The following is a 13,668-nucleotide window of genomic DNA, read 5'->3' on the forward strand; positions in this document are numbered from 1 at the left end:
CGATGCCGATCACACACGGTTCGAATTTGACCCTCGATCGGTGGCTGCACCATCGCCACACACGAGTCGAATGAAAAGCAAGGGAAAAGTCCTTACTTACTGGAGGGGTTGCCCCCCCCTACCTGAAAATCCTGGCTCCGCCATTGACAGTGGCAATAGAGGTCTGATGCATTATCTAAAGTCTGTGATTTCAAATTGTGGTTGGTGGTCAACTCGGCTCATGACTATTCCTCCGGTGTGAATAAAATGAGGAGTACCACTTTGTGGGAAGACTGGCATGTGAGTGACGTATACGCTGCAACCTTGATCAGCACCAAACTGACATGACAGCGGCAACATTCAGTGCCACAAACACAGCCTCAGACTTCAAAATGGCTGTTGCTTTTTTTTATTTACCAGGTAAGGCCCACTGAGCTATGAAGCTCTTTTTCAGGAGCGACCTGGCTATCACAAATGATGGCTCAACGAAGTGGCGTATCATCACGTGGAAATTTATAGCAGCCAAATCTTCTGAACACATGTTAAATCTAAATGTGGAGGGAAAAACCAGAGGATCCGGAGAAAAATCCAAGCGGCCACGGGGAGAGAGACACGCAAACTCCAAATATATACAAGTGTCAGGGTCGGGATCGAACCCACGACCTCCTTCACACCAGGCGAGTTCGTTAACATTCCACCACCGTGGCACCCCGTTTTCAATGGATTGCGGTGAAAAAACCTAAGATGCCATCAATGTAAGTTCATTGGCACAGAGAGGCTACGTTCTGAGCGAGGAGCAACCCAGACCCTGTCCGAACGAATGAAACAACGCCTGGGAAAATAAATTACGGTGTGAAAATCATGTTTTTTTTTTTAAATATGCATGCATTACAGACTACAGCACACGTAGTCTGTGTGTGTGTGTGTGCGCGCGCGTGTGTCAAGCGCAGCCGCGATCATCCCCGTAGCAACTTGTTCTTTTCGTTCGCGAAGGGAGCCCGTCTCAACGAGAAGATGTTGCGTCGGTGTTGGGTGGGGGGATTGCGTGGGCACATCTGCTCGGCCGTCTGACGCATGTTTGTGCTGCCACTGGTCGAGAGGTTAACCCCTTTGGAGATCACACCCAGTCCGTGGGAGCGCCACTCTCGTCCGCGAATCTCCCCATTGCCGTGCGGCCTTCCCAAGAATGCGGCCCCAACACACACGGGAGCCGAGGGATGCGACGAGGGAGCTCGTCGCGTCCCTACGCGCGCGTTACAATCCTTTGCGGGGCCGACGTTTCAGCAACGGAAAGTCTCGGTCGTTATGCCCGTTGCTGGTGGACAAGCGGTAGAAGCAACGCGCGGCGGGCGACAGGGGTTAATGATCAGAAATTGCCTGGGATGAGGTCGTAACGAGTGGTTCTCCATTAACGATTTATTACTAATGGGGTTTAGCAGCACAGGAGCCAGCGCTGCACACAAATCACTCATTAACCCTTGCAGGACCTGTACGAAATCTGTATGCGATGGCAGCAAAAATATATATGAAAAGCCCGTTTGTTTTAATGCTCACGCTTGTATGGTGTGTGTATTTCATTTAAAATCCACTAAAGAATTACCAGACATTTCCAATATGCTGATTAATGTTCGGCACTGCTTATTGCGTACGTATGTGTGTGTGTGTGCGTATGTACATGCATCCCCGCTAGGGAGACAAAGGCGGTCGGCCGTGGTGCTGGCCACCTACCCCCTCGTGTACCGTTCCGGCCTTCATAGGTGCTTGCTCACAGCATTTGCCCAAACAGTCTATTAAAGGCTACACGGGGGATCTTTTTATTTGTCTTTGTCGTATATATTTATTATGGGAAGTGGTGGAGTATCGGCTAGTGCACTGCTCAATGAACCTTGTCGATTCGAGTTTAATTCCTGACCGAACTGGTTCTGGGCGCTCTGCTGAGTCTACTCAGCCTTAAATGAGTCGCTGGTTTTGTGTGTAAGCAGCAGCACTGGGGGAGACACGGGCTGATCTCACGGCCCTGTCGTGCAATGTTGTGGTTTTGATCGGTACTCGCTAAACGACCACGCCCAGGGTTGCCACCGGTCAGGGTTTGACACGGACAGCCTGGGAACGGCCGACTGCGTTCAGGTGGAAACAGGAATTGACTTGCACCACGATCCAGTGCCGGTATGTGTTGTACGTCATCACAATAAACCTGCACAGTTTCTCGGTAAAGTCACGCAGAAGGAGAAAATAATAAATTAAATAATAGCATACGACGTTTGGAGTGCAGCACAAGCAATGCTATCTTTTACTTTATTATTTTTCTCTTTCTACGTGACTTTACCGAAAGAAACCAAAGAGTAATTCCTGCAGTCAAGAAAGCGCCAAATCAAGTTTAAACAGTTTTTGTTTTTAATCAACTTGGGCCGATCGAGAAATATTTCTGGCTTTGGTCTGTGATGGAATAGGTGGCAAACAGAATCAGGCCCATCCGCCTTCGGAGACAAACACGTGCCCACACGCTGGTTGGTAGCACTACCGCTTCCTACTCACGCGCGCACGCACAACAACGTAAAACGGCGATATCTGAGAACCGACTGAGCCTGGTGCCGGTGGCAGTGTTCCCCACCTGCTTGCCGTTGTGGGTGACGGACGAGAGGATGGTTCTCAGTGTCTTCACGCCCATGGCGATGTCCAGCAGGTGGGTGGCAAAGAAGAAGTTGTTGTAGTGGCCCAGCATGGACATGATCATGTACCACGTCAGGTAGAGCCAGGACTGCGAGAGCAACACGGCAAAACAAGTATTCATAATAAAGGTTTTTGGGTTAGATCGCGTACGTGTCAATGTGCCGTAACCCTCCACCACCCGACACAGCCAGTAAGGTTTGTCACGTAAACAACGAATAATATCGGTCGGGAAAGCCTACGTGTTGAACCAAAACAAAACAAAAATTTTTGTTTATTGTGACAAACAACGTTATTCCGGCACAACGTGCTGGTTGCAGAAAAACTAATATATTAAATTCGATCCATTCGCAAAAGGTGTGAACAACGTAGAATTGAGAAAAAGGTTGCACATTAGAAGAAGACCTGACGATGCAGGCAGTGATGAGATGGGAACTGGCACTATTTGGACACGGACGTAGGATGGACAACAAATGGAAGATTAAAAGTGTTGTTGTTGCTCGGGATAATGGAAGGAACCGGAAAGAGAGGAAGACCTCACAGAGAATGGCTTGATGACGAGGACATCACAGGAGATAGGTGCTAGAAAGATGCGGCCATTACTTGAGCCATATTGGCACAAGAGAGAGAGAGAAAAGTGCAAGCAAATGACGAAATGTGCAGTGGACACCTACTGGGCGATCTGCCCATGGATGGCGATGACAACGACGACGACGATGATGATGATGGCGATGATGATGACGACGATGACGATTCGCAAGAAATCTGTTGTGGGTGCGCATCTTGAATTGGATTTCTTTGAACGGCGGCGCATTTCTTTTTGTTCCCCATCGTTTGCCGATTGCTGCTGCTGCTGCTGCTTTTATGGTGGTGCGCAAAGCACAATTAGCAGCAAGAACAACAAAAAAGACTCGTTCGTCACGAACAACACCGTGGCCTCTACCGTTAAGCGCCTTCTCAAAAAAAACCAAACTCCCGTTTTATTTGACTTTTACTGAGCGGATCTCTGAGCTGGGCTTTCCGCGCCTCAGGGTCGCTGCTTCGGGCAAAGAGAAAATCGTGCGCGTTGCAAATTAGCGGACGCATTATTCACGTAAAATCGGCGACGTGTCACGTGATGGGCGCTTCTTCCGAGCATATAACTCGTTACATTTATCTTCTTTGGTTCTTTCGGTAAAGTCACGTAGAATGAGAATAAAATAATAAATTGATAAAATAAAATAACACAATAATATTCTCACGACGTTTCCATGTACGTGATATGAAGATGGCTGAATCATCACCTATTTGATATATATTTATTTTTAAGGATGTGTTACTGACGAACGTTTTGCGTTTTGTTTTTTTACGATGGGTCCATTAGCACAAATTATGCTTCTGTAGAGACAACGCAGAAAATGTAAGAATTTGAAAAAAAAACATTATAATCGGTGAGTCATGTGTAACCCCGTGCGTGTTTTCTGCATTCAGTAAACGGCAGTGCGTTTTGTAAACGTCGAAGGCACGCAACCACAATTTAGTGCATGCAAAAAAATTCAGCTTTGTTTTTCCCGCATGCTGCTTTTGTACGCACGTTGAACTTCGTTCGCACCGCACGTAGCCAACCGCGGTAATCGGAGGCGCGGGAAGGGTGGTGGTGATGATGACGATGGGGGTAGTGGCGATGGCGTGGCACAAGAATCCAGTCAGACCAGACGTCTCATTTGTCGGTACCAGCTGACGGCGGCATAGCTGTAAGCGGATCCAAGTTATTGATTCGGCTAATAACCATGAGACATGTTCGAACCGTTTGGATTGAGTGGGATATTAAACAATCCACTCTTTATTTGTCAAATAAACACATCGGCTGTTGCTAAACTCTCGCCACCTTAGGCAGGACCAGTCTCTGCTCCGGCAACATGGACTCATTGTTATCAAACTATGCAACACAATTTTTGTTCCTGGGTAGTATTTCGTAGTTGCTTATGCCTAAAAAGTATAGAAAATGGCTATTATTCCCCACAAACTTTGCCTTTGTGACCAGGACAGTGATATTTAGAAATGTACCTATTTTCAATGAGAAAACAGGCGAATTTGTGTCTTTTCTTTGACATAAAGTCAGAAAAAAAACATGAATCAAAATTAACATGTATATATACTAAAGTAATGGAAAAATTACTACAAAAATATTTAAAATTGAGTAGTTTTTCGAGATTTACGATTGTATTGTAAATCACTTTCACGAATCAGCCCCCAAATGTAGTCTTCCATCATGTTCTCGTGATACTGTCCTTGGTAGCAGCGTTTAAAGTGCAGTATATCCTGGAAGCGCTCGCCTTGCTCCTCCGAGTACGCTCCCATGTGCTCCTTGAATTTATCAAGATGAGCATCAAGGATATGGACTTTGAGGGACATCCTACAGCCCATTGTGCCGTAGTTCTTCACCAGAGTCTCAACCAGCTCCACATAGTTTTCGACCTTGTGATTGCCCAGGAAGCCACAAACCTCTGTGACAAATCTGTTCCAAGCCGCTTTCTCCTTACTAGTGAGCTTCTTGGGGAATTCAATGCACTCCAGGATCTTCTTTATCTGTGGTCCGATGAAAACACCGGCTTTGACCTTTGCCTCAGACAGCTTAGGGAAGAAGTATTCAAGGTTCTGGAAGGCTGCCGGCTCCTCAGCTACAGCTCCTACAAATTGTTTCATAAGGCCCAATTTGATGTGCAGTGGTGGCATCAGCACCTTCCGGTGGTCCACCAGTGACTCCCACTTGACGTTTTTCCTCCCACACAGAGAACTCGGTCCGCTGTGGCCAGTCCCGTCTGTGGTAGTGCGCCTTGGTGTCCCTGCTGTTCCAAAGGCAAAGATAGTAGGAAAACCTAGTAAAACCGGCATGGAGACCCATCAGGAATGCCACCATTTTGAAGTCTCCGATGACCTTCCAGCCATACTCATCATACTTCAAGGCATCCAGCAAGGTCTTGATGCTGTTGTAATCCTCTTGGAGGTGCACCGAGTGAGCCAGGGGAAGAGACGGGTACTTGTTACCATTATGGAGCAGCATGGCTTTGAGGCTCCTGGATGAGCTGTCAATGAAGCGGCGCCACTCATTCTGGTTACAGGCGATTCCGATTGCCTCGAACAGACTGGTCACATTGTGGCAGAAGCAGAGCCCATCTTAACGGGTGAAGAAGCTGCAAAAAGGTTGGTGACACTTTCTCTGATCTGCGACTTGCACGCTTTCATCCAACAAGTTCCACTGCTTGAGCCTAGACATCAAAAGCTCGGCATTGGACTTGGGTAGACCAAGATCTCTGATCAAGTCGTTGAGGTCTTTTTGGTTGAGGTAGTATGGGTTTCTCTCCTCAGCTCCACCTCTTAAATTGTCATCGGGATCTACAACGTCTTCCTCGCTCTCTGACTTGCTGCTCTCTTCTAAAGACGGCTGCTCTCTCTCCGGAGGAGTGGGTACGGGGAGCTCATGGCAGGTGCATTCTTGCCAGCCCGACGTTTGGAAGGGTCCACTATGCAGAAGTAGCAGTTGCTTGAGTGGTCAGTGGGTTCCTGCCAAATTTTTGGGATAGCGAACTTCATGGCTCTCTTTACCCCTCTGTACCATCCTACAAAAATACATTCATTTCACCCATGACTAATGTGTAAGAGATTCTCGCAACATTTTTCATATATGATATATTTTTTCAATAACATTCAAAATTGTAAAACATTTTAAAATTACAAACTTTTACCATCTTAAAAATCTAAAAAAAAAATTGTACAACATAAAATTCCAAGCAACAATTGTCCATCTTACCTTCCAAAGTTTTATTGCATTGCTCACAGGTGAAATGAGGTGTCCAGGGTTTACCTTGATCCCTGACAAGCATGCCAAAATATGCCTTGTAGGCCTCACATATCTTAGCAGATGCTTCCACAGAAAACTTTTTCGCTCGTCTTGATAAATTGGCCGCAGACAAAGCAAAATGCGTCTGCCGGATGCGTGCAGCCTCTTGATGCCATCTCAGAAAAATGCAGAAATGTATCCACTTAGGCAGCTGGAACTGAACTGAACTGGTGGGCTTAAGGCCCCTGTATTTATACTATTATTTATATTACTGGAAAGTTCTAGAATGTTTTAGAAGTTACTCCAGGTTTACGCAGCACTGAATCTATCTGGAATGTTCTGGAAAGTAGGTACATTTTTAAATATCACTGTCCTGGTCACAAAAGCAAAGGTTGTGGGGAATAATAGCCATTTTCTGTACTTTTGAGGCATAACCAATTAGGAAATAAAACTTACTACCCAGGAACAAAAAAAATGTTTTTATACAGTGTCATCAGTCGCACCAGAAGCAGCAATAGTATCAGCAGCAGAGTCAACGGTCGCTGCATCATCAATCAGCAGCAGCATTAACAGCAAGCAGCAGCTGCTGCATAATCATCAGCAAGATCAACAGCAGCAGCAGCAGAATCAGCAGCAGTTGCATCGTCAAAATTATGATCAGCAGCGAGAGAAACAACTGGAGCATTAGCAGCAGTATCGACATCATCAGCAGCAGTATCAGCATAATTATCTGTAGCTACAGCACCAGAATCAGATGCATCAGCAGCAGCTACGTCAACATCAGCAGTGGCAGCATCATCATCAGCAGCACCAGCATTAGTTTCGTCAGCAGCAACTGCATCAGCAGCAGCATAAGCAGCAAACTCAGCGTCACCATCATTATCAGTAGCCGCATAATCATTATCAGCGGCACCAGAATCAATGTTAACCAATACTAAACCAAGAATGGTTCCACCCTGTGTGCCCTACAGCCGGCTAGAGGTCGTCGGGGTGATGCGGAGCGCGTTGGGTGAGAGAGAGGAGGCGCCACGGGGCTGGAGGGTCGACATCTCACGGGCAAAACAAAAGCAGACACACTTAACGCGTCGCCCGGACGCGCCACTCACGTTATCGGTGAACACAACGCCAAGCTTCCAGAGCTGATACTTGAAGTCGATGTAGTTGATTCTGGTAAGAACAACAACAACAACACAAATCAGCGAGGGCAAAAGTAGGAAAATTGCGAACCATCGGCGCGAGCACGTGGCCATTACCAATGGCGCTGATTTACCCCCCCCCCCCCACCGACACAATCGTTCAAGTACGACAGAACTGGGGGCACCAAGCAAACAACAGTCCCCCCCCCCTTGTCCCCCCCTCACCCCCCCCCTGACATCACCCCCCCCCCCCCGCGACCTCACCCCCCCGACCTCACCCCATGTCCCCTCCACCACCAACTAACCCTTCTATCAAGTGTCTATGGCCGTCTGGAACGCTCTTCCCTTCCGTTATTAGGAGGCCACTGGGAGCTACGTACGATTAAATCATCCGGTTTGGAAACTCTTCCCTTTAGAACGGCTTTTTTTGTTGGTTAGTTTGATGTCCTTCCCCCCCCCCACCCCCGCACCTCCGATGAGCACGGTTGGCTACGTACGGTGCGAAACAAGTTCAACATACTCTTTGGTTCTACTGGGTAAAGTCACGTAGGTACAAAATAAAATAACAAAAATCACGACGTTTCGGCCACAACACAAGCGGCCTTCATCAGGTGAAGGGACGAGACTGTCTGGAGGACAACACTCCAGCGCTGTCCTCCAGACAGTCTCGTCCCTTCACCTGATGAAGGCCGCTTGTGTTGTGGCCGAAACGTCGTGATTTTTGTTATTTTATTTTTTACCTACGTGACTTTACCCAATAGAACCAAAGAGTATGGATCCTAGCAGTCACGAAAGCTTTAAATCTAGAAGTTCAACGTACGTGCACGCACTGGGTAGGATTAAATATGGCATTGTTGGTGTGCACGTGGCAGCTGCCTATGACTTTTCCACGTGTCGGCAAGCATCTGTGCTAATGACACAGCCGCTGTCAATCCACTGCTGGATGATGGCCTCCCCCACACGCTGTCAGTCGCAGGGGTAGTTTGACCATACTCCGCATGAATGTAGCCTTTACAGAGGAGCTTTGTCTTGCGCGTGTGTGTTTCCCTGTGGGGAGCGGTAGTGCCGTGGTTACTGCGCTGCACTACGTACCAAGCGACCTGGGTTCGATTCCCGATCACGGCCAACACCAGTGACGATTATCTGAGCTGGGCCTCCCCTAGGTCGAGTCAGCCTCGAATGAGTACCTGTTCCGGTGTGTAAACATCGCCACTTGGGAGACAAAGGCGGCCAGGCGTGATGCTGGACACCCACCCCTTCGTGTGCCGTTCCGGCCTTTGTAGGTGCTCGCTAACAGCTCTTGCCCCAATGGTTTGCTAAGGCTATAAGGGGGACCTTTATCCTTGTTTCCCTGTATGCGCGAGTGTCTGTACATGTGTGCAAGTGAACGCGTGTGATTTTGCAGCGGTCGTTGGACCACTTGTGACAGTTCGAGCAACCAAACGTTCTATTGGCCACGATTCATCGTTTTGTAAAATTGCTGCCTTCAATTGGCTCCTCTCGATGGTTAGGGCGCAAAATGCACTCATCATTCCTGAACGAGAACCTTGCTGGGCTGTGTGATTCAGCGGCAGGGGTCATCAGATGCACACTGGAGGGCAATCATCAAACCAAACTCATACGTCCCATACATTAAAAAAACCTAAATCCTAAATTGGACCCTACAAGCCACTCGAACGATATCCTCTTTAGGAAATGTCTGCACCACAACACGCTTGCTGTTGGGTTTTTTTATTTTATTCATGCAATCTTTCATGCGTTTATTTTTGCGCTTTTCCATTCTGAAAAAAATGCCCCAAATTCTTCCGTTTAAAGGTACAAGGCTTCTGTCTATAAAGTCCGCGTCCTATTTATGTTGTGTGGAAGTCATTAAACCACCTTAACAAGCCGATACTCTAACCACCAGATTGCACGCAACGGCACAATTAGCGTTTGTTAACATTCTTGACTTAAAAGCTTTCGTGACTGCAGGAATTCATATTATTTGGGTCTTTCGTTAAAGCCACCTGATGACGATTGCTTGTGTTGTGATCGAAACGTCGTGATATTGTTGTTATTATTTTTTATATCTACGTGGCTTCACCAAAAGACCCAAAGAATTTGTTATAATTGTTATTATTATTGGAATTATCGACCTAAATTGTGCGATCGTGTGGTTACTCAGTACTTCTGAGAGGCTGGGAGAGCTGAAGAAGCAGTGAGGAATTCAGCTGGAAGAAATGTGCTGTGAAGAAATTGCCTGAAACGTCCCCGATGATATAATTACGTATTTACTTTTAAGGCCACACAGCATTCTTAAACGTCACTTGTCAAATTTGTAGGAAATGCGAGAGGAGTTATCTCTGCGTCACGTACGTACTACCAACTGGCTGTCATTGTAGACGTTTGTGATTAGTTTGCTGCCCTACCCCCCGCGATTCCGATTAGCACGGCCGGTTGTGCAACGTACGGTGCGAAAGAAGTTCAACGTACATACAAACAACTAAACCCAGCCGTAGTTCCATCCGTTCTAATTTAGAGAAACTAAAGTTACGTGTCCATGACCGAATGCCACAGCCTCCGTGACCTATGACCCTTCCCTACCCCGCATCCCTTCACCTTCCCTTCCCCTTCATAGTCAGGGGGCGGCGGCGGCGGCGGCGACGCGGGGGGGAGTGATCATAATTAGTTTCGAGCGACGTTTTAAATTCAACTCGCTCGGCTTAAGACGACGGTGAACATGTGCAAGGGGCGATGGGCGCGCGCCGGATTCGTGAAATGCATCCAAGGCCGAGGTAGGCCCGTCGAAATCGGCCGAAGATTAAACAATTGCCGCTGCGCCTTGGAGAGGTCCGACTGTGTTTAAACATGGGAGAGGACGAAGAGACCGCTCCACCGCGTGCACGGACACCGCACTGGGTGCGGACGATTCATCGGCCGACCGGCGACCGCACGCACGCCCGCGGCGGCCGCCGGACCTGCGACGTCGCGCGTGGAACATTGTGACTGCTGTCGCCGCCGCCCCTACGCCACGCAACATTTAATACGGGAGCAGAAGAAACAAAAACGTAGAAAAATAGGACAGATTACATTTGGAGGCAACCCTTGTCAAAGTGAAGGATTTGTCCTTTCCTGACCCACCCCCCCCCGCCGCCTTCCGCCGCCCCCCCCCACCCCCTAAAAGGACCCACAGCGGTGCTGGTTCAGTGCTCTGACAAGGGCATTGACAATCGGCTGCTATCTCGGCACATGCCTCCCTAAGAACCTTAACAAAACCCAAGGGAAGGGGGGCAGGTGGGGGGGGGGGGAGGTTTATTTTTGTAAGGGATAAGCTACAGTTAGGTTTAGTGAATTATTCACTCGGGGGAGGGGGGGGAATTCTACTCTATGACACTTGAGTGGAAGTTCAACCCCACACCCCCATGCCCCTGGTCACATCAATGCCATTCATTGGCTTCTGTGGCAGCACACAAACCGAACACGATTTGATGCAATAGAACACTGCAAAAGTCAGTTTTGACAATCAGACGATCAAGAGTTCTGGGATCTAGGCCTCGCACAAAAAAATGCTATTCCTCTTTAAGATTATCCCATTTTGGTCCGACAAAAGCATGAACTGATCTAAAAGTAAAAAAAGTATCCTTGTATGGGAAGATGGCACCACCGGTAGACCTGAGCCAGTCATGGAAATTCCACATTTCTATGGCATGGGCTAGTCTATCCCTACACTCAGCCACCGTTGATGTCTCAAGGTGGTGCTCATTTGGTCAACCCGTAAACGATAACTGCGGGACCCGAGTTCAGCATCCTGCCAGGATGTGAATTCTCAACTTTCTGGTCAAAGGTTCGATCCACAGAGCCCCCCCTCTTGTGCATTTACGCTTCTCGGATTTGTAATCCAACAATCTCGGGGGCAAGGTTTGGTGAATTCACCAAAATGTTAGAGCCATCAAAAGCATCTGACGATGAACCGATGGGTAATGACTTTGGTGGGGCGGTGGTTGGGCGGGGGGGGGGGGGGTAGAACAGCAAGGAGGTGTCTAAAGAATCCCGCTGAAAAGTTTGAGCGTTGTTCGCACTGCGTGGGGTTTGCACGCTGCTCCCATTCAAAGTAGATATTCCGTGAAACCTGCCACGAATATGCCTGCAGACGCTGATCCAGTTGACAAGGGAAATTTTATTTCTAAACGCAGAGCTTCCTCGGGTTCCAATTGATTAAATATGATGGATGCCACTTCTTAAATTGCTTGTGTCGGGTTAAGGGCTAGGGGTCAGAGGGTTCAGGGTTAATGTTTAAAGTCATCTGCTAAGGTTAGGGATAGGTTTTTGGGTTATGGGTTTAGGTTCAGGAATCAACGTTTTGGGTTTAGAGTAATATGTTCAGGTTATGGATAGGATTTTGGGTTATATGTTTCGGGGATAGGGTTAGGAGTTTACGTTTAAGTTTTAAAGTAATCTGTTAAGGTTAAGGATAGAGTTTATCACTAGACGTTAGGGTTACGGATACGATTTAGGGTCATAGTTAAGGGTTTGGGCTCATGGATAGGATTAGGGCTCATAGGTAGGGTTACATGTTTAGGGGTTAAATGTTACGGTTTATAATTGGGCGTTAACGATTGGGGGGTTAAGTGTTATGGGTTAAGCGTCATGGCTTATGGATTGGGTTAAAGGTGAAAGGGTTGAGGGGGTTAAAAGTTAGGGTTCAGGGTAAGGCATTAATTTAAGGGCTTGGTGTTAGGGCTCCGGGTTAGAGGTCAGGCATTAGGACTATGGGTTTGGATTATGGTCTCGGGTAAGGAAGGGGTTGTGGTTCGCAGTTAGCATTAGGTTTTAGGAGTAGGGTTAATGACTAGGAGTTAGTGGTTGGACTTAATGACGAAGGGGTTAGGTTCAGGGGTTAGGCGTTAAGACGTGGGTTTTTAGGTGGGGTGGGGGGTTATGACATTGGAAGCTGAGACTGCTTTTCTTGTCACGCATGTGTGGGCACAGTCGACTGACAAAGATTACGGTGAGAAATATTTGCCTCATCTATCATGACAATGAACGCTCCTCCCTGGTGGCAAATACAGCAGTCATTAAAAACGACATAGGGCCGTAGATTATAGTACTGCACTAAACTCAGAACATTCATGAACTTTGACCATGCAAGCTTCACTGAATCTCAAGCCTCTTCCTAAAGAAAGTTCCCACATTATAATGCTTTAGGCCAATTCCGAGTAGTTTGTATGTGGGAAGAAACTGGATTACTAAGAGGAGACCTTTGCGTACGCGGGGTGAGTTAATTAACCTTCTTGCTGTACTTCCATCACCCAGGGCCAGCAGGTTTGGGAGTCTCACTCATCTTATATGAGCCACCAACTCTTGCCTCCAAAGTACTGGATCCACCGGTGGTGTTGCCATTATTGAGATTGCGGAATGATCGCTGGTTATAAGTTTTAGCCTACAGCAGTGGCCTGAAAACAGTGGCCTGAAACCAAACGACAGGAACAGAGGAACCCTAAACAAGTGGCCTCACGTGTCCATGGTTTAAAGTGCCGTCGCGTTTAAAACTTGGCCCGGCTTCACAAATACATGGTGGGGGCAAACTGGATTCGGCTGCCAAGATGAAACACGTTTTAAAGGTTTGGTTTTGCACTTAAATACGTAACTAAAGGTATCACAACTGAGCGTTGAAGGAACATAAGTAGGTGAAGGATCATAAGTAGGTCAGTAGGGGCACGTTAATATACAGAAATGTTCGTAAAAAGCGAACAATGAAAAAAAACGCATTAATGTGTAATTCAAATCGACCGCTGAATAGAGATACCCGTAAAAGAAAATAAGTGAATAATAAGGAATCAATATGAACTGCGTCAATATTACTTTAAAAGTACATTGAACGATGGGTGAAAAGCGTAAATGGGCGAATGGGTGAATGAATACAATACCTGATTTCTTCACACACAAAAATCACACAGATTGTGACTAGGGCCGTATTGAGCCAACACTTTACACATTAGCACATTTCTCAACGTGGCTCCAGACACAGCAGGGGGTACACAACTTTCGCCATTGGCAATGCTCTCAATGCAAGCAATGTGAGGTTCA

General features: G+C 47.3%; 1 protein-coding gene across 11 annotated transcripts in view; it reads right to left on the reverse strand.

The window, feature by feature from the left end:
- LOC116953891 (ryanodine receptor 2-like) overlaps nt 1-13,668 on the reverse strand; it is a 321,447-nt gene that overhangs the window by 46,697 nt on the left and 261,082 nt on the right. For all 11 annotated transcript variants that reach the window (XM_076051967.1, XM_032974196.2, XM_032974194.2 and 8 more), the window contains 2 exons: nt 7,573-7,633; nt 2,591-2,737 (listed from right to left, as the gene is read on the reverse strand). In XM_076051967.1, the coding sequence (XP_075908082.1) occupies nt 2,591-2,737; nt 7,573-7,633 (208 nt within the window). The remainder of the gene's footprint in view (nt 1-2,590; nt 2,738-7,572; nt 7,634-13,668) is intronic.

Source organism: Petromyzon marinus, chromosome 53 (genome assembly GCF_048934315.1).
Source record: "Petromyzon marinus isolate PM22_M1 ecotype Great Lakes invasive population chromosome 53, UKy_Petmar_22M1.pri1.0, whole genome shotgun sequence".
NCBI classification, from domain to species: domain Eukaryota; kingdom Metazoa; phylum Chordata; class Hyperoartia; order Petromyzontiformes; family Petromyzontidae; genus Petromyzon; species Petromyzon marinus.